This window comes from Eulemur rufifrons, chromosome 29 (genome assembly GCF_041146395.1).
Source record: "Eulemur rufifrons isolate Redbay chromosome 29, OSU_ERuf_1, whole genome shotgun sequence".
NCBI lineage: Eukaryota > Metazoa > Chordata > Mammalia > Primates > Lemuridae > Eulemur > Eulemur rufifrons.
The window spans coordinates 54,361,920-54,385,937 of NC_091011.1; the positions used below are offsets into that span (position 1 = coordinate 54,361,920).

Below are 24,018 nucleotides of genomic sequence, written 5' to 3' on the forward strand. Positions count from 1 at the left end.
TGTGTACTTGCCATGAACTAGTAGTATTTTTATGTAAGTGCTATTATATATAAAAATATTTTACCCATTGAAAATAAATGCTATTTATATTTAGAAATATATATATTTCCCTTAGAGCAAAAACAGATATACATAGATAGATATAAACTTAGAGATCTTGACTCTGTAGGCCACATACTATATAAATGTTTTTTCTAGACAGGTTCTGAAATTGTTTGAAGTTTTAAAGCTATCATACTGTGGAATAGAAATCCTATGTGAAATCTCAAAAGACCGCAGTTTTATATTAGAACATATACTTGTTAAGTAGTATACAAGTTTAAGAAAGCAATTACTATATGTTTTTATCTTATAATAAGTGAAAATAAATATTTTTAAACTGACGATATGTATTACTACTAAATCAAATCTATGTCACAGTTGTCATCATGACATTTTGGTTGCCAGTTTACACAGATAAATTTTTAGATTATTTGAGGTACAAAAGTATAACTATGTAGATGGCCTATATATAGCTTAATTTAATTAATATACTAGAATTAGTTTTGTGTAGAATATTTATCTTGGTGAATCCACATAGTTTGCCTTGATCCTTTTTCTAGGATTTTAATAAAAACAGCTGCAACTAAAAAAATTTTAGTCTTTAGGTAACTAAGTAAATATTAGCTACCTTTGGGAGTCAGAAGGGACTTCTTCTTGATGCCTTTGAATGACCACGATAAACAGGTCATCTCTGTGCAAGAACATTCTGAATAATTTTGTCCATTCAAATCATTAATGATAGTTTTTTGTGGAAGCCATATTTTAATATTATTTCATATGCAAAGACAAATCAAAGTATTAATAGCTAATTTCTAAAAAAAATTATTTCATTTGCAAGTGAGGTGAACATCTGTAATTATTTCAGAGAGGTATTGGGCCAAACCTCCCAAATATTAATTCCATCATGTAGCATTCTGTTATAAAAAATTTACTTTTCAAAAAAAAAAAAAGAAATTTACTTTTCTGAGTAATAAACTCACCTCCAAAGTGACCTATTAAAATTTACATATTCTAAAAAGGAATCTAATTTTCAACTTTCATGTGGAAAAATTTGCTTCCTTGTCCTCATAGTAATACAAGATTTTAGTTGAAACCTTAGCACTTTTGTCTTTTGAAATGTACCCTGAGGTTTTTGATTTTATAAAAAGTTAGATTTTTTAGTGCAAATTATTTGAAATATTCCTCATACTGGCTACTTTCAGAAAGAATAGGCATTTGAGAAAACAACTTGCTCTGAGCAAAATGGGTTTTCTAGGCCTTCCCCTTTCCTGAACTGTCTCCAGCCCTCACAGCCTCCCCTGACCTGCATGGCTAAATCAGCAAATGCAGGGCTTACTGGCATTAGGAGAGGCCCAGACTGTTTCCATTTTTTGGATATTCCTGATATATAAGAAATGAAGAAATGCTCCCAATAAGGTTACAAAACTGTGATATATTTTAAATGTTGACACTGAACAATTATGCTTTCAAATATGCACAAATACAAATATATAAAGACTTTATTGAGAGATGATATCAGAAGTCTAAATTCTGAGGCTTTTTGTCAAACTAAGGCCAAGGCAAATTGTCCACCTTGATCTCTCTGATTCTTCTTTCTAATAATGAGCAAAGAAATGAGGATAATTTATTAGGGTTAGGGTTAGGGTTAGGGTTGCTGCTTAATTAACAACCTAATAAATTATCCTCATTTCTTGGAAGCAGCACAAGGACTGGTCCAATCTTACCCAATAGGAACTGTCAGCCAGGGAAGAAGACCAAGGTAATAATCCAGAGGGGATCCTGCTCACTCCACAGTGAGCTATTTATGGGTCTTGAATCAGGGCTTTGCAACAGAAAATACCTAAAAAGGCAAGGTGAAACAAAACAATGAAAAGTCTACCCATTCAACAGCCTCTCCAGGGAGAACTTGTCAGCATAGATTGACTGTCTGTCAAGAGAATGTGAGAGCAAATCATCAGCAAGATAAATAGACATATATATATATACACACACACAAACACACACACACATATATATATATATATAGAAGTGCAGTAATGTGAGAAAAGTCAGTGGGCATATTAGTTATCTATTGCTATGTAACAAATTGCCTCAAAACTTATTTTTAAAAGTAAAAATATAAAGGAAAGCATAAAGAACCTGAGGACTTTTTTTCTCTCCAAGAATACATTTGCATTAACAGTGCAATCCAACATGTTTCATCTATAATCATTCTTGTCGTGTGATTCCACTTTTGTGATATCTCGCCATCAAAATTCCTGCCAGATCTTGAGCAACTTCAACATCTGTGAGGGTGCTGATTTAACACCTAGTTTCTCTGTTCTTTCAGCTTCTTGAATTCCATCTCCAGTGATCATTGCTTCTCCCTTATTTTGTCCATCACTCCTACAATTGCTCTCATACCTGAAATTACCTGAAAATTATCTAGGTCAGAAATCATACATATCACTAACATGTAAACCTTATGTCTAAGAGCTTGCTCTCTTAAGTACCACCATCGTATTTGTTCTTCATGTTCACCCGTATTCTAGTCCATTGAATTTCTGCTTTGTCTCTGTTTATCAACCTTACTGCCTCTACTGCTCTCATAATCTAAGGTTCACTACATCAACAACCCTTTTGCCATTACTCTATTCTATATCACAGTCCAAGCAAGGAATTTACCTTGAATGAATGCAAATATATGCCTCTTCCTTATCTACATCTGGCCCACTGAGCACCTTCAGACAAAGACACACCAGTGGGACTATTGAATAAAAGTTCAAAGTCACCAACCTCAATCACACTCCCCAAATGCCAAACATTCCTACAAAGTTTACTCTGCTTCGTTTCTCATTTTCTACTCTCCTCAAATCCCTGATAATTGCTACCTTGATCACAGTGGATGATACTACTTCCAACATCACAGTGAAGACACAAACTACCTCAAATTTTAGCTACCAAATATATCATCATCTTACATCCTCTCAAGGAGTCCCCTTTGACTCTGTCCTCTACCATGTGCTTCACATGTAATCAGTCATAAAATCCAATTTATGTTATGCTGTAGACTGCTTCTACGTAGCTCCCAATCAACATTGACATCCTGGTATTTATGCTCTTGTGGAATCCCTTCTCCTTGAATGGGGGCCAAACTTAATGACTGCTTCTAATGAGTAGAATATGAAAAAAAAATGAGGGATGTCCCTACCAAGATCAGTAGTTACAAAAGACTATTACTCCTGTTTTGCTCATACTCTCTTTCCCTGGCTCATCTTGCTTGCTTTCCTAAGCAAGCCCCCACATGTGGAGCAGCTCTGCAGAGGCCCATATGGAAGGTAACAAGAGAGGTCAACAAGGAACTAAAGCCCCAGTACAAAAGCCCTCCAGCAGCTGAATCCTGCCAACAACCACATGAGTGAGCTTAGGAGTGGAGTCTTCCCCAGTTAGGAGCTCAGATGATACCACAGCCTTGGGTGGCAATTTTTTCATAGTCTTGTGAGAAACACTGAGCAAGAAGACACAGCTAAGCCATGCCTGGATTGCTGACCCACAGTAAATGTAAGATACCAAATATTGTTTCTTTTAAGCCACTAAATTTTGAGGCAATTTGTTACAGCTCAGACTGTGTTTGATAACTAACAGTCTTCCATCCAAAGTGCTCTATTTAAGAACTTGATTCTAGAAATGCTTCAGTTCAGATCTCTTCATGCTGTCAATTCAAATCCTCCATGCCATATGCCAGCAGTGTGAACTTGAGGAATTTGCTTAACCTTACTTTGCCTAAATTTCCTCATTTATAAAGTAGGGATAATAAGAGTACCCACCTTATAAAGTTATTTTTTTTTTTTTTTTTTTTTTTTTTTTTTTTTGAGACAGAGTCTCACTCTGTTGCCCAGGCTAGAGTGAGTGCCGTGGCGTCAGCCTAGCTCACAGCAACCTCAAACTCCTGAGCTCAAGGGATCCTGCTGTCTCAGCCTCCCGAGTAGTTGGGACTACAGGCATGCACCACCATGCCCGGCTAATTTTTTCTATATATATATTTAGCTGTCCATATAATTTCTTTCTATTTTTAGTAGAGATGGGGTCTCGCTCTTGCTCAGGCTGGTCTCGAACTCCTGAGCTCAAACGATCCGCCCACCTCAGCCTCCCAGAGTGCTAGGATTACAGGCGTGAGCCACCGCGCCCGGCTACCTTATAAAGTTATTATAAGCTGAAATGAGGTAACAACAAAAAAAGAAATCCTGAAATCCTTAATATTTCTGTATGTCTGTGCTCTCATACCCCCATACTACCACTCTTTTTCCAGAAGTGTGTTGTCTTTTCTCTTGGACCCTTAAAACCAGTCTTGTTTTTCTAACTTTATTTTTATTCCCATCCTGTTCTTTTGCAATTCAGCCAAATATAGCTTTTCATATGTAAATTTTATTGATCCAGTCATTCCTGTTCAATGACTTCCCATTGAAATTATGTTGAATTTACAAGTTGTCAATAAGGCTTACAGGGACCTTCCAACCTTTCTAGATCTATCACATGCTATCCTCCCCCTTGCTCCCACCAGGTGTAAATTACTGAATATCCTACATCCTTACCTGACTCCAGACCTGTAGTATGAAATGCCCCCTCTCCTAGTCTCCCTTTATAACATTTAGCACACTTGTTTTTAATATTTATCATTTAATATCTGTATTTGTCTCTCATGAGAAAAGGGAATTTGTTCCCTCTTTTTCCCTAAATTCAAAAACAATGCTTGGTTCACACCGTAGTTCCTTCTCAATACATATTAGTAGAAGGAATGGTATCATGAACTCCTGCAAAGACTTGGCTTCAGAGGCAGGAAAGATGTAGATTAAGTGTTAGAAATAATTTAGAACAAGGCCTTTAAATGCTTTTAAATTCTACAAAAGCAAGATACATAAGAATAATATATATCATCCAATAAAACACAAATCTTAAGTCATAGAATATATGTCTATCTATAATACACATTTATATAACAAAAGTATGGCTAGTTACATTGTAACATATAAATATACATAAATATATGTATACAAATAAATAATACATAATTAGAGAATAAAAGTTGTTTTTAAAAAACTAGAATTTTAGAAGTAAAATAGTAACCTCCCAATTTCTATATGCAATGCTGCTATGTTGGCCTTAATTTTAGTAACCTCTCTGTAACATCCAAAACTGTACTTCTTGCTTCCTTTTCAGACACTGAATTTTTCTTCATCCTTCCCTTTCTCCTTAACTGTGCTTCTCTTTTTCTTCTATCTCATTACCCTAAATGTTCTGTATGGTTGTGATTTTTGCTATCTTCCCCTCTACCCTGAGAACCTAGTAGAGTATCTGTCTTCATGTGTGGAACACAACAAAAGTGTTACATAAGTGAGTACATTACTAAGATCTTAATATTGAAACTTCATCAGTGTGATTGTAAAAGGAACCAAAGGATTTTTGAAACATTCTTTGATTTTAAGTATCATGCAATAAAAAGCACATAACCTAGTAACTATAATTCCAAAAAGGTATTACTGTGGCATATTTGGGAAACAAATTAAACTGAAAGTCAGAGACCATGGTTATAATTTTTTAGGTAAGAAATTATCTGCCACAGAAATCAGAGTTCATGTTTTCAACTGTAACCTCTTTGGACATTAGTTTCTGCTTTTGTAGAAATGAATCCAGTGCTTTTATGTTATGCTAACATTTACCTCTTGGGCAATTTGGTATCAGTCAAAATTTTTAGTGAATTCCATGCTATTCATAATAATAAAATACTCCCAAATATATTTCCTAATAAATACATATATTGTATCATTTCTTAGTATCTTCAGTGACTCTTCTTGCAACATGATGAAGTTTAAAATGTGCATGGCATTCAAGGCATGGTCTGATACATCACTCTCTAGCTTCACCTCCTGATGCTGTTGCTCCCTCCCTCTCTACATGCTTTTGCACTGTGCAGTAGGCATGGTAGGTCCTGGGACATAGATGTGTTTGGGCTTTCATTCCTTTGCTCATGTGTTCTGCTGCCAGAAAATCTCTCCCCTGTAGACCTTGCAGTTTCGCTCTTACCATTTATAGCTACCATGCAGGCTGCTTCCTTATATGCCTTATGTTCACCAGCTCCACCTGAGATACAAATACCTTCCTCCACACTAAGAACTTCATATAAGCTTTTGTTTTGAAATTTCTCATGTTAAATTACAGTTCTTTGTGAAATGTCTCTATTATTTTTTCTAAACTCTGAAAGCTGCATGAAAACAGAAACAATACTAGGGTCATTCATCTTTATGTCACAATGGCCTAGCCCAGAACATGGCACCAAATTAAGATTTAGTAAATATTGGATGGATGGATGGATGGATGGACAGACAGAAGGACAAACAGTTAGATTTCACCAATTCCAAATACTTAGAGTATACATTTAATGTTAGACTCCTCCACAATGATTCCGGCTCATTTTATAAAATAATAGTAATTGCTTTGAATATATCTTCTAGAAATTTGGGAAGTATACATTATGTTTAGAGAACAAGGATTGATAGTTTGAAAAATATCAGATGAGTGTATCAAAAAAATTGAAAGTAAATTTTATATTGATAATTAATTTGTTTACTTTCTTCTCATAGTTAAGATTTCCTTCCTCTGAACCTTTAAATGTAGCATTGATTTAATATATCAGATAAAAACACATTCTCTTAACACATGTTCATTATTTATCATGTATACTAATGTAGAAATTTGTATTGTAGTTTATTTTGATTTTTTAAAACTTTGAGCTTTAAATAAATTACATTGTGCTTAAACTTTAGCATTAGCATTAGCATTAGACAAATGTGGGTTAAGCCTTACTTTTGCCACTTATTAATGATAGAAGCTTGGGCAAGTTACATAATGTCTCTACAGTTATAAATATTTGAAACCTGAAATTACTAATAGTTCCTTTCTAATAAAATGTGTCAGAGATTTAATAAGATATTATATACAAAGCTCTTAATAATGCTTAGAATGTCATAAGCTTTGATATATTTTAAATCTTAATCTTTTAGTTATTACTATTGAAATAATGTATTATCCCTGGTTAAATAATATCATTATATAAAGGCTTTATTGGCTTTCTCTTCTCTCTCGTATGTCGTGTCACTCCCCCCAACTTCGCTGTTGACGCTCAGACTACATTTTACTTATTCTTTCTTCCCTAAAGAATACTCTTTCTCAGAACACTCACCCCCAAACCACTACCTTGTCTCTTTTAGTTCCCAAACTGTGAACGGATTTTACTTTCTCTCCTATAATTTATTCTTTAACCTAGAGTAATTGTTCTGTGGAAATTGCTTTTCCCAGGATCACCAGTGACTTTCTAAATAATGAACCAAAAGATGCATCTAAATCTGCCTCTTTGTGGCACCTGTACAGGGTGCGGCATGGATAAGCAATTGCATCTGGACTCTGCCCCCTGTGCTTCTGCTAGCCTCTGATTGCTCCATTTCAGAAATATCTCACTCCTGTTCTTAATGCCCATGTCTAAATTATTTCTGTTTCATGTGCCAGTTAATTTTGTTACACCATTTTTAACTATTTTCAATTATTTTTATTATTTTTTATTTCTCTAAGCAGTTTCTTACATGTATTTTTCCTACTACTCCTCAAATTTGGAATAATTGGGTACTGTTATATAAATAAATAAAATATTATCTACAAAGTGACCTAAATTACTGACAAAAATACAGTACATTTTATTTGTTACATGAACACTTTTAGAAGTGTGTTTCCATTTAGCAGTGACTTTAGTTGGCAAATATATTATTGTTTTGTTTAAACATTTACTTAAGGTAAATATAGCAAACGTGTCTATGCTAATCACAATACTATGTGACATTGATTTAAAAATATTGGAAACCTGTATATATTATTCAATAATACCATTCTAAATTACAAATTTTGTCTCTAAAAAAAGATTGGTCAGCATGGCTTTCCTCTATAAATACTATGCTAATTAAAATAAATAGCCCACGCATATAAGGACTGTTTTCATACAAATATTAATAGATAAATGAGTGAACAAATTTTAATTGAGACTCAAATTTAATTGATGATTTTTTTAGCATTGAAAAGTAAATCTAAATCACCCCTCCTCTTTTTTAAAGTTAAAAGGAAACAAACTACAGCATTGTGTTTACCATAATACTTAATCTTTATTTTGTGGAACTTTGTATATTCTAGTTAAAAATATAGTATGTACATGAAGACAGGTATAAGATATTTACAATTAAATATTTTGAAAAAATATATTTGTATAAGGGAAAGCTATTAATATAAAATACGTGCTAAAGACATATTAGTTGGTATGTATAAACAGGAAGTACAGGAAAGAACAAGTAGGGTGATTGCAAGCAATTTTGGTAAATTGTGAGGTTTAAAAGACCAGGATGAAGAGAAAGAATAAACAAGATGGGTAGGTGAGTTTTTACCAGATCCTTGAAATCCTGGCAAAACTATTTGGATGCCGTATAATCATCAGTAGAGAAATTTGGAAAAATAAGGAAAGGATTGACATGCCGATTGTGGTAACTCAGAGATGGCTTAGAGTAAGGACATATTCTAGATAGCTGTTTTCATTTTCCAATTATGAAATAAGAATCTAGACAGAGAAAGACTTAAAATTTAAAAGCAGGAGTGCATACCTAGATTGCTCTAGAAAAAAGCAAGCACCTCTTAGTGACAGAGTGACAATTAACAGATTGATAAAAAGAATAGTGGTTATCTCATGGAAGAGAAAGAATTAGCCAGGATCATTATGTGTGATAACTGCTTCATACCTATACTTATGATATAAATATTAAAAATGATAGATGAAAACCTCAAAGTCAGAGTACATTTGGTCCTAATTTTCTTATGGTACCAGATCAGGCCATTTAACGATACTGAGTTTCAGGAAGAATTCATCTTTCACTCGAGCATTCTTAGTGAAACACTTCTTTGAAAGGATTTGTCATAGAATATGAATATTCTTCTTAAACTATATATATGTCTGTGACAGCTGAATAAAGCAGTTTCCACTCAGGAAAAAAAGGAAAACAGAATCCTACATATTGTGGCCATTGTAGTGAACTATATCCAAGAATCATATGAACAGAATATACCTTGCCCATTTGTTTAGTATAGCCATCTGATTTAATAGGAAGAAAGGAAGAGAGGAAGGGAGGGAGAAATACAGACACATACACATATGCATACATCAAAAATGTTCACCTTAAAAAACTTCTAAGAGGGCTTTCTAAAATACTTTATACAGATTTTAGGAAAGAAAAGAAATTAATCTCTTTGAGACTTTCCAGAAAATATAAGGCAATAAATGTCACACAGACTGGCATCTCTAATGCTTCTGTCCAGTGAGGTAGAAACTAGTTTTCTGCTTGACTGCTCAGCCCAAGAGCAATGACTTTCAGCAAGAAAACAAAACAAACTGGGACAAGAGGTGCATTAAGGAAAAGCTTAAAGATGCCTGATGAAACATTGAGTGCTATTTTCACAATAATAGTTGGAGAATATTTTGTCTATACTACTATGTTTTGAGAAATAACTTGTAAGTGTGCTACTTTTAAGTACATTCTATTACTTTGTTTTTATTCTTTTATTAATAGGGTCCTATAATTTAGTTTATCACATTTTTCTTGGCACTAGAATTTTACAGTTAGAGACAAGCTACTTTTTAAAACCGATTTAAATTATATTCACAAATGGCAAATTCTCTTCCATTGCAGTTGAGATGCAAGACTGTTTATTGATAAAGATGTCTATCATTTTTGAATAATTCAAAGATATTCTCATAGTGATGATTATACTGCTTACCTACTATTTTGATCCATGGAAACAGTTATTAAACTATTCCACAATACTCTAGTGAAAGAAATTTGATGGCTTTATTTTATGTATACAAGACACCATGCCCTATCACAATGTGTAATGGATTTTAAATGTTTTATCAGTATTGAAAGTATTTTTTCATGAGTGGTATCATTTAGAATTTACTTTTCCACAGATCGTTCCTCTGTTATCCTTTATATTTCTTATATGTCTTAAAGCAATAGAAATTCTTGAGCCTTTTCATTGAACATGCATGTTTTATCTCCATGGGGGTGGGAGTGGAGGATAGAGGGATGGTGGTAAATAATGGATTATTTTGGTAACACATTATTAATGGCACAGTGCATGGGATAGACTGCTAAATATTTCTATATCCATCTGCTATTTTGTCTGAGAACTGGAAACTGCTGCTGTTTGGGTACAGGTGGGAACCCCCTGAAGATGTATTGATGTTTTCATTAACATTTCACAGAGCGAAACTCTGCTTCCAGTCAATTTAAATGGAAGGATACGTAAAGACATGTTTTCTTATTTTCAGCCTTATGCTTGCCTTAAGCATCATCATTCTCTTCTACCCTAAATTCCCAAAGTTAATAGAATATGCTGGCCCATGTTTATGTATTTTAAAGCACTATTAATATCTTGTGTAGAGGAGAAAAAAACTGCATATTTCATCTCCCTTCCTAATGTTTAAAAGGCAGAGCTCTTTTTAGATGATCTTTATACCCTAAGAATGAATGGCCAGAAACAGGAGCAAAAGAAAATAAAGTCAGAGAATAGAATAGTGTGTATTTAATACATATGAGTATTATTCTTCTTACCAAGATTTTTTTAAAACGTCTTATTCTTGTATTCAGTGTGAATATAGTTCCTAGACCAGGAAAGTTCAAACAGGGTGGGGCAAGTGATCCTGACAGCAATTTCTACTCTCAAATTCTGTGTATTTTATTGCACAATTAAAGTGTGCAGACCTTGCCTCATTCATCATTATAATAGACTTAAGAGTAGCAGGCAACTTTTAACAAAGTGCCAGCATTTACATAATTTTTCAGCCAGACTGACAGTTCTTACATTCTAAGTTTTCTATAGTTATTGCAGTTATGGAAAATTTCTCCAGGTTTTTATGAGGTTAGGCTAGTAAGATTAATCTTCTGCACTAAGTGGGCTCATTCTCATAATTGTAGAAAACTAGTTTTTTTCCCCCCTGTTCTCTAATAAAACTATACTATAAAAAACCTGGTTGAATACCTTTGCATATTAGTTCATATTAATCTAACAGGTAAGAAGTTTCCTCTATAATAAAGGGATTAATTTTAGGGTCATAAAATTTTATAACAAGGCAAAATAATCGGGTACATTCCTAGCCTCATGAATTTTCTCAGATCATTACCATATCCTAGAATGCATCTTTTTATTTTACTCTTTATCTCACTCAGTTCTCTTTTTTAAGGCATCAATTTCCAGTTACTTTAAGAAGTCTGGTTTTCCCCATTCAGACTAAGTAAGGCACTATGATATGCAAATAGTAGTATTCTCTTTGTCCATAGATATAGTAAGTAATAATAGATCAAGGATCTTTTCCTGAAGACTTTATCTAGAATATCCCCCACATCAGTGGCTTTTAACTAGGGACTATTTTTCCCCCCAGGAGACATTTGGCAATGCATATTGACATTTTTGATCAACATGGTATGCTGATAGTATCTGGTGGGTAGAGATCAGAGGTGCAACTAACATCCTTCAGTGCACTGAATAGCCCCCCACAACATAGAAGCATCTGATCCAAAATGTCATTAGTGTCAAGGATGAGAAACATTAATTAATTACCTACGTTGATACTAGACCATGAATAGCCATGGTCTGGATGTTGTTCCCTGACAAATTATATTACCATTTTCCATTCTTATGGCCAAAACTGTGTTGGTGACTATCATGGAAAAACATTAAATGTTCTGCTGAAGCACTGCTAGATTGTATCTATTGCTTCTCTGTTATCTGTGTGGACTGCCACATTATCATTGAAGGAAATTAAATTGGGCTGTCACAATTTTCTCTTTGACAAAGCCACACTGATTGCTACCCAGGACACTGCATTGCAAGTCATTGCCAATGATTGCACATTTACAGTTTGATGGTTTGCCCTGGTATTTCATATGGTATTGGAGTTAATTTGACCAGTCTGTGATAACCAGGGTTGCCTTTTCCATCTGTAAAAGAAGAAAATGAATGAATTGAGATTTTAATATAGATACAGCTTTCAAAGTGTTGTTTTGGTTTTCTTTCTATACATTTTATTTGCTCTCTCATTTTTCCTCTGTTTAGAACATTCTCTGGATGTATTAATATTTTCATCTCCCAGGTATATGCGTCACTAGCCCCAAATTAAACCAGATTATCTTTGTATTTCTTTGAAAATTTACATTTCATACTGTTCCTTCCACTTAGAAAATATTCTCCTGTTTAAAGCCCACCCATTCTTTAAGACCCAGGCTTCCTGTTATGTCTTAATACATCTTTCCTTCCCCAAGCTAAAAGTAAACCCTTTTTATCTGGATCCCAATACTCTCTACTCTTCTAACTCATCTTGTGCCATGTTATATGGTTGACCTTTCAAGAGGTTACATATCAAAATACCTTGTTTATTAATACAATTTATGGAATTACACTGTTTGAAAAAGAATACACATCTCCATCATCTAAAATTAAAGGGCCTTCATACAGATCTTCCCTGCTTAACTGAAAGAACAAACCTAAAATCGAAGATATTATCATGATAAATGATTATTTCTGACAAGCAGAAATGGCTTTCTATATTTATAAAATAAAAAAATACATTCCTAAGTCACTCTAGCAGTGGAGTGGTTTAGAAGTATGTCTTTGATATTGACACCAAGAATGACTTAGCAAAAGACTGAGGTGGTCTCTTTATACAATAATTTCCAAAAAAATTTCCCAATTTATGAGTTCTTTGTGGGCAAGATGTAGGTTTGTTCCATCTCACACCTCTTAGCTCTGTTCCTTAAGCATCTAGAACAATGTATTTTAAGAATTATACTTAGCAACTATTTGAATACATAAATTGAATTTTGCCATATTTATAATATATAATAATTGATAAATAATTTGGGTCTAGCACCTATGACTTTAAACAATAGTGCTTATGTATTTTTAGCTCATTCATCTTTTGGGGGGAAAAGATATGTGTTTCTCACCCTTAGATTGAATTTAGAGTATTTTGACAATGAGATAATGCATATACATGTATTTAGAGTACTTAGGATAGTGTGTTCATATACCTTACCAGTTATTATTTTTACTTCTATTCCTAACATCACAGAACAAGCAAAAATTCCTTTCCTTTGCCATGTGTAAATGGTATACATTGCATGATATATCTGAAATCCCTTGAGAAAAATGTTCTTTAAAATAACTTTGGACAGCAAAACTTATCCTGAAGGTTATTTGCTTGTTATTCCAATTACCTCCTAATTACCTCTTTGGTATTGCAATCTGTAATTAGCTATTTCTCCAGTCCCCCGTATACTTCCATTCTGTTGTTAGGATTTTTTGTTCCTTTCCTTTTGTCTGGTATTTGCACAATTATTTTAAAACATTTTAAATTTATATATCCAGTATATTTAGTACAATATTTTTTTCAGCTTAAGGTCATTAGATCTATCTGAAAACAACTTTTACCAACGTGGTCAATAGGGAAAACCTTATTAAACACCAAGTTTTTTTCTAGACTGTTGTATTTGTCACCTCTAATCATGGCTTCTTGCTGCATCACCTTAAATCATAATAAACTTTCTTTTATACAACTGTTGATGTTTTCTAAGTAAATTATATTGTTTTTCTCTGTTTTGGAGTTCTGAACTCTTATATTATATTGATTTAATTAGAATTAAATACACAGTTTAGAATTTTTTTATGGTCTTGAAAGTTCTTTTTAAATTATATAAATTGGAGAGAAATCAGTTCAAATTCTCCATATATTTTTGTCCTTTTAAGCGATATTAATCAATCCTGAAACAAAGGACACTCTACACATGCACACACTTAAATTTAAATCTATGGGTTTTTGATAGTTTTACAGTTTGGGTCTCCTGTGTATAAATGTGCCTAGGAAAGTGCTTAGAACAGAGAAGGCGTTTAATAAATATCTAAGTGAATTGAATAGCTATATTTTAGGGACAATAGAAAAGAAAATGGTATGCTTTGGAGAAAAAGGCATGAATGCTTATGTTTAAGATTTAACCAAAGAATATGGCAAAGCCTAATAAAGAATTGAGGTTTGTCTGAGGGCTCTTGTATTCTTCCCACATCCTCCTTCATTGTTTAAGACCTATTGACATTTTGCTTCTCTCAAGTAGCCATTAACACTACGTGTGACTCTCTAGTGGCTTTTTAGTGGGCACCCCACATATGCCAGAAAACTCTTTTTTAGAAAAGAAGTTTCAAACTGTCAATGCTGCCCCAAACCTTTTTTTTTTTTTTTTTTTTTTGGCCTCAACAAAGTTTTGAAGCCATTTAAAATAGAGACCAAAATTTAAAATCTGGATCTTTCTACGTTTGAACAAAATAGAAGATCTCACAATATGGGGCCTCTATTTCTTCACGACAATAATCTTCTGGAGCCAGCCTTGACAGATGGGACTTAAACTCGGCTCAACACGTCCACCTCCATTTTCTTAATCTCATACTAAGCTCTTCACCCACATTGCCTTCTGGCACCTGTAGACTTTTGTGTTTATGACCTCTGCTGTTGTCAAGATAATCCTCCATTTTCATCTCCAATAAAACTTCCCTTTTATAACTTGTATTTTATTCTAATGTTTTTTGTATTTTTAATTATTATAAATGCATAATCATTATACGTATTTATGGAATACATGTGATATTTTGATACAAGCATACAATGTGTAATGATCAAATTAGGGTAATTGGGATATCCACTGCCTCAAGCATTTATCATTTCTTTGTTAGGAAATTCCATTTCCACTTTTTTAAGTTATTTTGAAATATATGATAAATTATTGTTAACCACAGTCAACCTATTGTGTTACCAAACACTAGATCTTACTGCTTCTATCCAGAAAGGGATGAAGAGGAGATGGTTGCTGGTATTCTAATATTTTATCACTACCAGAAACTTAAAAGTAACCTCTGACAACATTGTCATAGTCAAAAGAACTTAATAATGATGATAAATTCAAGTCCTGAAGAAGCTGAAAGTTCTTTTCAAATTGCACATTACAAATAGTTATATATTGTACGTATGTACAAGGTAAACTCTTACTTCTTGTGTTTAATAAAAAGGTGAACAAACATTAATCAATCACTATACTTGTTATATGCTCTTAGGTGTCATATCTAAATAACCTAGCTATAAATACTGCACCATGATGCAAAGCCAGTCATAGGAGAAAAAGTGATTCAGGCAAAATTTTTATTTGGTGTTCTCTCTTTGATGCATCTTTGTTATCATAGTCTGCAGTGCTCACCCTTACTAATCCAATACATGGAGAATGTGTCCCAATCCTTTTTCCTAAGTCAAGAGTCTGGATATTTGAGCTACTGTAAGAATCTAGCAGTCCTCCATTAGAATGTGTTAAAAAGTGATTGTTTGTCTATATTGAAGGCAAAATATACTCATATTTCTTGAGTTGTTCATGCAATTTTAAAGATGTTTTTTATATTGCAAGATGCCAAAAGATAGCAGCCTAGTAATATAATAGTTGTTAATAATCATTTTTATGCCAGTGCCCAGCACATGGTCTCCAGCAATACTGTTTTTACTGAAGGATGAGTGAATGAATGGACTTGATTGAAGGATATCTTGATTTGCCAGGTGGATAAAATTGATTTCTAACATTTACTTCCATGGAATTCTACTGCCTAGAAATCAAATAAGTTTGATTGTTTTGCTTGGTTTTGCTTTTCTTTTTATCAAAATAATTTCTCATATTATTTCTCAAAAATATTTCTCATAACCAACGCACATTTGAAAAATGTATTTTGAATGGTTAATAAGAAAGCTGTCACTATAACAAGGTCTGCACACCTACTTGGGGTCTCCTAATAGGATGTTATGTTATAAAGGGTTCCTCTGTAGGAATGGACCTGTTGTCACTTAGGAGGAATTAGAATATCTTTACATTGACAATATACTTTCATAACACTCTTCTGATAGTATCACCTCCTTGATTAACCTGTGATTAGGAGACTAGTTTTACTGGAAACTATTTCAGCTTGAAAACAGTACTACTTTCTCTCTGAAGACATAATCCCTTTGATTTTGTGGCAACAAAAGCTAAAAGTTGAAATTTTAAAAATTCATCTTTGTTATGATATGGAATTTTCTGTCAGATAATTTTATTGAAAACAAATACTCTGTGCTTTGGTCACTTTAGGCACAAGGACTTTGACCAAATATATATATAGTGCTTTCTCTGGGCAGTATTTTCTCTGTTAGTATTTTGGAAAGTTTTTAATTAAGAAAGTTGTAAGATATCAATTTTTATTTTATTACTATTTAATTATGGTCAGTTGATATTAAAAGTATGGCATGCATACTTTTTTACGAGTATTTTTTTTAATTTGAAATGCAGGTTTATCAAAAACATAATTTTCTATAGAAATAAGATTTTTGAAAGAACTAATATTTAATGGGTGCCTGCAACATGTACCAAGTATTTTACACAATTGTTTCATTTGATCTTTATAAAAACTCTATGACTTAATTGTAAGCATCATATAAAATGAAAATAATTGAGGGTGAGTGAGAATAAATAAAATGCCAAACAGCTGCCTTGAAGGCTCCAATTCCCCATATTCCTTGAGATTTCTTTGTGAGGAGAAACAAACTACAATTTCAAAATCATTGTACCCTATTTCACAGACTGAAGACATTTATTCGTTTCCATCCAAATATTTTAGATTTTGGAAATACACATAAACATCAATAAATCTTTAGGATGTTGTTTCATATTATAATATCTATTAAGAAAACCACTGGAGGATGGGCATACATGAAGGAAGCAGAAAAAGGATAGCAAAGTAGATAAAAACCACAAAGGAAATGAATTTAGAAATAATAAAAAAGGCAATGAAAACACAGAGTCTTGGAAAAATGTGACCTAATGAATAAGGTATAATTATCAGCTCCAAAATTTATAGACTCATATTTTTTCTATTATTTTTCTGCCTTCAGTATTTGGTGACTGGGGGAAGAGTAAAGAATTAATGTCTTTGGATTATAAGAGAAAAGAAAAGAAAAGAAAACCTCTTGTAAAGAACATGCAGCTGAAAGGCAGAAGTCCTGAGATCTAGTTGTAAATATGCTGCTGAATACTTGGGTAACTTTGAGTACATCAGTTTATTTTAACTATAAATATTCAAAATGATCTCTTATGTCTTTTGATATCCTAAAATTGTATCATTCTACAGCACTTTGATTCTTAGAGAACAAGTTTATGACAAATTAACCAAATGAAATTGAAAATAGCTGACACTTCACAAGCTATATATTTTCACTTAAATAAAGGTTCCAATGGATTTCTATTGCAGTCAGTTATTTTTGCTTCATGTAGAAGTTACTAAAGCATTAATTAAAATTATTAGAGAATAATAAAGTTGAAAGAAGATATAAAACCCAATAGTTGTGAAACTATTGAAAGATTAAATGTAGGAAATTAGTTCAGATTATTCCTTTTTGAGAAAAAAAAAAAGATATTATAAAATTTGGGGATTTCATTTCAAGACATTGCGGGACCAGAATAGAAATGATAACCACTCCAAGAGGTAAAGGTAGGAATGGGATGATAGATGCAATTATTGAACTTAACATAGTAGATGAACATCATCAACAAATGTAATTTAAATTTTAAATTTAAACACTCTGGGAATTCATTTTGTAAATAATCTCATATATATTAATTTAGATGGAAAATGAGTTTTTAGAGTTCTTCTAAAAATCTGAAATACAAGCCTACATAAACAATGAGCTTGGTGTTTGATTTCAAAACTCACTTCTAATGTTATATGAGTTATAATAATAAACAACCAATTTACTAAAAAAGAAAAAATATTTTTCCATTAATTGCATTTGTGATCAATACTTAAAATTATATATAAAATTTTTATTTTATTATGCTGTGATAGCTAAAACAGACATGAAATCATTTTATTAAATGTAAATTATGAAGTTTTTTTAGTCTTTATGTTTTCTTTGATAATAAAGTTCTATATTTTGTTTACTTGATTATAGACAAAAGGTTCTCAAACCATGACACCTGCTGGCGCCCAGAAAAAAGTTAAGAGAACTCTGCCAAATCCACCTCCTGAGGAGACTTCCACAGGTACTCAGCCGACATATAGCACCATGGGCACAGTTTCCAGGAGAAGGATCTGCAGAACCAACACTATGGCACGAGCCAAGATTCTCCAGGACATAGACAGAGAGCTTGATCTTGTGGAAAGGGAATCTGCAAAGCTTAGAAAGAAACAAGCAGAACTTGATGAAGAAGAAAAGGAGATTGATGCCAAACTACGGTACCTGGAAATGGGAATTAACAGGAGGAAAGAGGCATTATTAAAGGAGAGAGAAAAGAGAGAGAGAGCCTACCTCCAGGGAGTAGCTGAGGATCGTGATTACATGTCTGACAGCGAAGTGAGCAGCACCAGACCGACCCGAATAGAAAGTCAGCATGGCATTGAGCGACCAAGAACTGCTCCCCAAACTGAGTTCAGCCAGTTTATACCACCACAAACCCAAACAGAATCTCAACTGGTTCCTCCAACAAGTCCTTACACGCAATACCAGTACTCTTCCCCTGCTCTTCCTACCCAAGCACCCACCCCATACACCCAACAGTCCCATTTTCAGCAACAAACCTTGTTCCATCAGCAAGTTTCACCTTACCAGACTCAGCCCACATTCCAAGCTGTGGCAACAATGTCCTTCACGCCTCAAGCTCAACCTACCCCAACCCCACAACCTTCTTATCAGTTACCGTCACAGATGATGGTGATGCAACAGAAACCACGGCAAACTACCTTATATCTGGAGCCCAAGATAACTTCAAACTATGAAGTGATTCGCAACCAACCCCTGATGATAGCACCTGTTTCTACCGATAACACATATGCTGTTTCTCATCTTGGTAGTAAGTACAATAGTTTGGACTTAAGAATAGGTTTGGAGGAAAGAAGTAGCATGGCAAGCAGTCCAATATCAAGCATATCTGCAGATTCATTCTACGCAGATATCGATCATCATACTCCTCGAAATTATGTCCTAATTGATGACATTGGTGAGATTACCAAAGGAACAGCAGCATTAAGCACCGCGTTTAGCCTTCATGAAAAGGATCTGTCAAAAACAGACCGTCTCCTTCGAACCACTGAGACACGTAGGTCGCAAGAAGTGACGGATTTTCTAGCACCTTTGCAGACTTCTTCCAGATTGCATAGTTACGTGAAAGCAGAGGAAGACCCAATGGAGGATCCTTATGAGTTAAAGCTTCTGAAACATCAGATTAAGCAAGAATTTCGTAGAGGGACAGAGAGCTTAGATCACCTTGCTGGTCTGTCACATTATTACCATGCTGATACTAGTTATAGACATTTTCCAAAATCTGAAAAGTATAGCATCAGTAGACTCACACTTGAAAAACAAGCAGCAAAACAATTACCAGCAGCCATACTTTATCAGAAGCAGTCAAAGCATAAGAAAGCACTAATTGACCCTAAAATGTCAAAATTTTCACCTATTCAAGAAAGTAGAGACCTTGAGCCTGATTATTCGAGCTACATGTCTTCTAGCACTTCATCTATTGGCGGCATTTCTTCCAGGGCAAGGCTTCTTCAAGATGACATCACTTTTGGCCTCAGAAAAAATATTACAGACCAACAAAAATTTATGGGATCATCTCTTGGCACAGGACTGGGCACCTTAGGAAATACCATACGGTCAGCTCTGCAGGATGAAGCAGATAAGCCATACAGTAGTGGTAGCAGATCAAGACCTTCCTCGAGACCTTCCTCTGTCTATGGGCTTGATTTATCAATTAAAAGGGATTCTTCTAGCTCTTCCCTAAGACTGAAAGCTCAAGAGGCTGAAGCTCTAGATGTTTCCTTTGGCCATGCATCACCCTCTGCCAGAACTAAGCCTACCAGTTTGCCAATTAGTCAGAGTAGAGGAAGAATACCAATTGTTGCCCAGAATTCTGAAGAAGAAAGCCCACTCAGTCCTGTTGGTCAGCCAATGGGAATGGCCAGGGCTGCAGCTGGACCCCTGCCACCAATATCTGCAGACACTAGGGATCAGTTTGGATCAAGTCACTCGTTGCCTGAAGTTCAGCAGCATATGAGAGAAGAATCACGGACTCGAGGCTATGACCGTGACATAGCATTCATCATGGATGACTTCCAACATGCCATGTCAGACAGTGAAGGTAAATTGGGTCTCAAACTACCCTGTTCCCCTCAAAACTCAAACTCTTATTTTTCTGCATGTTTAATTTTCCTTCTTCAGAGATGTATTCTACTTTTCTTGGTGTGTCTTTTGCATGTTCACTTCAATTTCATTTCTTATAAATGGAAGTTTTATCTTGTGTACAGATTTTGTAGCATGCTTTTCTTTATTTAGTTTCAGTTTATTCTTTTATTGTTCCGTTTCTTGATTGTTTGCTTGATTTGTTTGGTGTTGGCTTTTTTAAAAACATTTTCAAATAATTCTGTCAATAAAATATGGTCATCCTGTAAATCCATAGTTGAAAAGTTTTTTGTTGAATGTTTCTTTCATTTTTTAAAATGCATTTTAAAAGTTATTGATCAGTTTCTTTCAGTTTGTGAAAATTATTAAAGTTTAGAGCCATGAAATACTATGCTGATAGACTTTGTAGTGGAGAATTATTTATGGAATTTTTATGAGATCAGTGTTGATTAGTTCAGAGAATGTTCTCTTTTGGGAAACTTTTAGATAACTCCTTGATGTTAGTATAATGCAGAATTTTATAATTCTCCTTAAATAAAAGATCTATGTTTTACATATATCTCTCTCTCTCTCATTGTGAATACAACTGGTGACAAATTTGTACATTTTGCATTACATGCTAGGAAGCTTAGCACTAAATAAGATACTGAAAATAAATAATCTTATTACCATGTGTGAAGCATTCTTTAGATTTAAAATTGAAAATTTGTAAATTACTTTTGTGACTTTAGCTATTTGGGATTCAAGCCTTCCTCATTTGCTCATTTAGCCTTTTCCTTGGCTTTCCTTTTTATACTATCCCATTCTTGTGCACTAAATTGTTGTGCTTGTTTTTCATATTGAAGAAGCGCTTTAACCCAAGTACATACTTAAAGAAAAACTAGTTTAAAGTAATTTTTGTTTAATAAATCCATAGTATTTTTAAAACTTGCCTAGTTCAAGTCTAATTGTAAAGATGAGGGAGAAGTGGTACAGGATGTGAATAGCTTTGCTTGTACCAAGAGGATTCATGATTCTTGGTTCTTTCCTTCCCCTCTCTGTGGTTTACATTTGAATGTAAGTGTGGATGGAGTTGTGGAAATAAAATATTATTTTATGCCTTTGGAGACATCACAGAACTATGCTAACAGGAACATCTCCCCTTTCAAATCTAACATCTTTCTTGAGGACTCACAGGAAAATACACGTTTTTTTATGAAAAGGATTTTCTTTCTCCTTCTGTATCTAGACACAGATACAATTTTAGAAATTCAAATCTAGTTTTTTGGGTTTTTTTTTTTTCAGAACAGAAATAATCACTGGATCTGAAGAACAAACTGCTTTTCTTTGTGAAATTCTAGTAGGCTAGTCACTTGTTTTCTTCTCTACAGGCCACTGGATTGACCAATTTTTAATGACAAACAGTGAAATAAAACACTCAATTTTTTTATTATTTTATTTAGCCAATTGTTTGAGTGAATCTTCATAGTTAAATAAAAATTGTGACAGTATATGGAAATAGTCTTTAAAATTTTTCTTACTTTTTTAAAATCCACATTTTACATGTATAAAATGACTACTGCAGAAAAGTAAGAAAGCTCTTCAATAGTCATATCTGTAAAATAATAAAACAAAAACTCTAGAGAGTCTATGGCATAACTAAACACTTAAAAGCTGTTTGTTCATGATAATCATGTATGTGGAAAGAATTTGATAAATTCATTGATTCATCACAGATATTTTGTCAACATGATGCTGAATATATCCATATTTCTAGATATCCCAATATGTAGCATTTATTTACATCTACTATATAAAAATTACTGTTTTCTCATTTATATGTTTAGATGACATATAAGTCATAATAAAGACTATATGAAAAATCGTTTTGATAAAGTAAATATGAGACATGCAGCATACAAAATTATGAAATATGTAAAGATGATACTAAAGGAGTAAACAATTAAAATAAAATTTAGAAGAATTTAAAGTAAAATGTATTTAAAAATTAAGCAGACAAAATTATTCAGAAAGTGTGTATTTATGTTGAATTAGACAAAGGACAACTATAACAAATTGAATTATATATATAATAGTATGTATGTGAATTGTAGTGATTACCTTAAAAAGATGTAAGTAGTAAAATGTTATATATTTTCTTTGCTCTCATATCACAAAAACATGTAACTTTTCTTTTAGTGAGACATGGTCTACTTTTGAAATTTTGAACTTCTTGGGTATTTAAGGGAAAAAGTAGAAACTATTTTTCCCAGTCATGTAACTTCTGACATTTATGAACTCATGCAATGTGAGGAATATTTTTAAGGAATTTTTAGCAAATATATACTATATCTGTATTTCAAAGATATTAAGATAACTTTGAACAGTATAAAATACTATAGGTTATTTACTATCATGTGAACAAAACAAATTTAATTGTTTTCAGATTATTTGTTGTATGCTTTTTCCAAATTCAATTAAAAACTAGGTTATAGACTATAAGAATGATTTTTAGTTATATTCTGTAAGACTTTAATTTTGAAATATCTCACTTGAGATAAAAACATAGATAGACATAAATTATGTTGCTTAATATTTCTAGCTTGAAGAATGTTACATTTATTTCTACTACCACAGATCTTTTGTCGAAAACATTCTCCTAAAATGTTCATCCTATGCCCCCCCAAAAGTATCAATATATACAGTCTTTTTAAAAAAAGATCTGATCAGAATTAGATACTGAGGATAATTAAACTATTCATGTAACTGTTGCCTGTGAACAATACTGGATCCAAAAGTGACTTATTTGTATTTTACATTTAGGTATTCAAGAAAATATTATCAATTTTTTAAAAAGAGATGTTAATCTCCATCAAATTATATAAACTAATTTGGAAAATGTTATTGCTGTTATAAAATTTAATTTTTAAAGTGGCCTTTAAAGGTTCTACCATGGAAGATCAGACAATTGCAATTAAAACAATTAACATTTATGTATAACTGGCTCTAAATGATGAAGAAACAGTCCAATAAAAAAGCAGATTTATTTAATCTTGTTGCTCTTGGTTGATTATAAATTCCAGTGCAAAAGATAATAGATATCCTCATTCAGTTTCATACAGGGTTATTATAAGAAATAACAGAAAATCAAAGTATATAATCAGAATTAGAAATAAATTAACAAAATTTAGGTCAGGTTGAGATTCCACTTTCTTTTTATAGACACAGCCAAAGTAAACACACATTTTACAGAATTGTATTTCAAATGCAATTAAGAAAGTAATATATGCAAATAAGATTATGTCCTATATTAATCAGAATATTAATTTATTAAAATATGTATGGATTATTATTTTCCTTTAATGAGAAATTTAATAAAAGTCTACAAGAAGTAAAACAAAATAGCATTAGCATGGTTGGGGATAATAAGTCTTCAGAGACTGACGATTAAATAATGGATTTATATTTGCTGATCAAATGTCTGTTACACTATTTTTTTGTAAGTTTAGTCACTTGGTTTCAAATTAAGACTATGGAAAACCATAATAATTATTGAGTAGATTATGAAAAAAATGTGTATTTATTAATGAGGTCCAAGGGACAAATTAATATTTATTTTAAAATGTGTTTATCAACATTAGGAT

At 33.0% G+C, this 24,018-nt stretch overlaps 1 protein-coding gene across 1 annotated transcript in view; it reads left to right on the forward strand.

Moving 5' to 3' along the window:
* Window positions 1–24,018, forward strand: part of PCLO (piccolo presynaptic cytomatrix protein) — a 360,664-nt gene that overhangs the window by 204,980 nt on the left and 131,666 nt on the right. Inside the window, exon 7 of the mRNA XM_069462070.1 lies at window positions 18,167–20,354. Within this exon, the coding sequence (XP_069318171.1) occupies window positions 18,167–20,354 (2,188 nt within the window). The remainder of the gene's footprint in view (window positions 1–18,166; window positions 20,355–24,018) is intronic.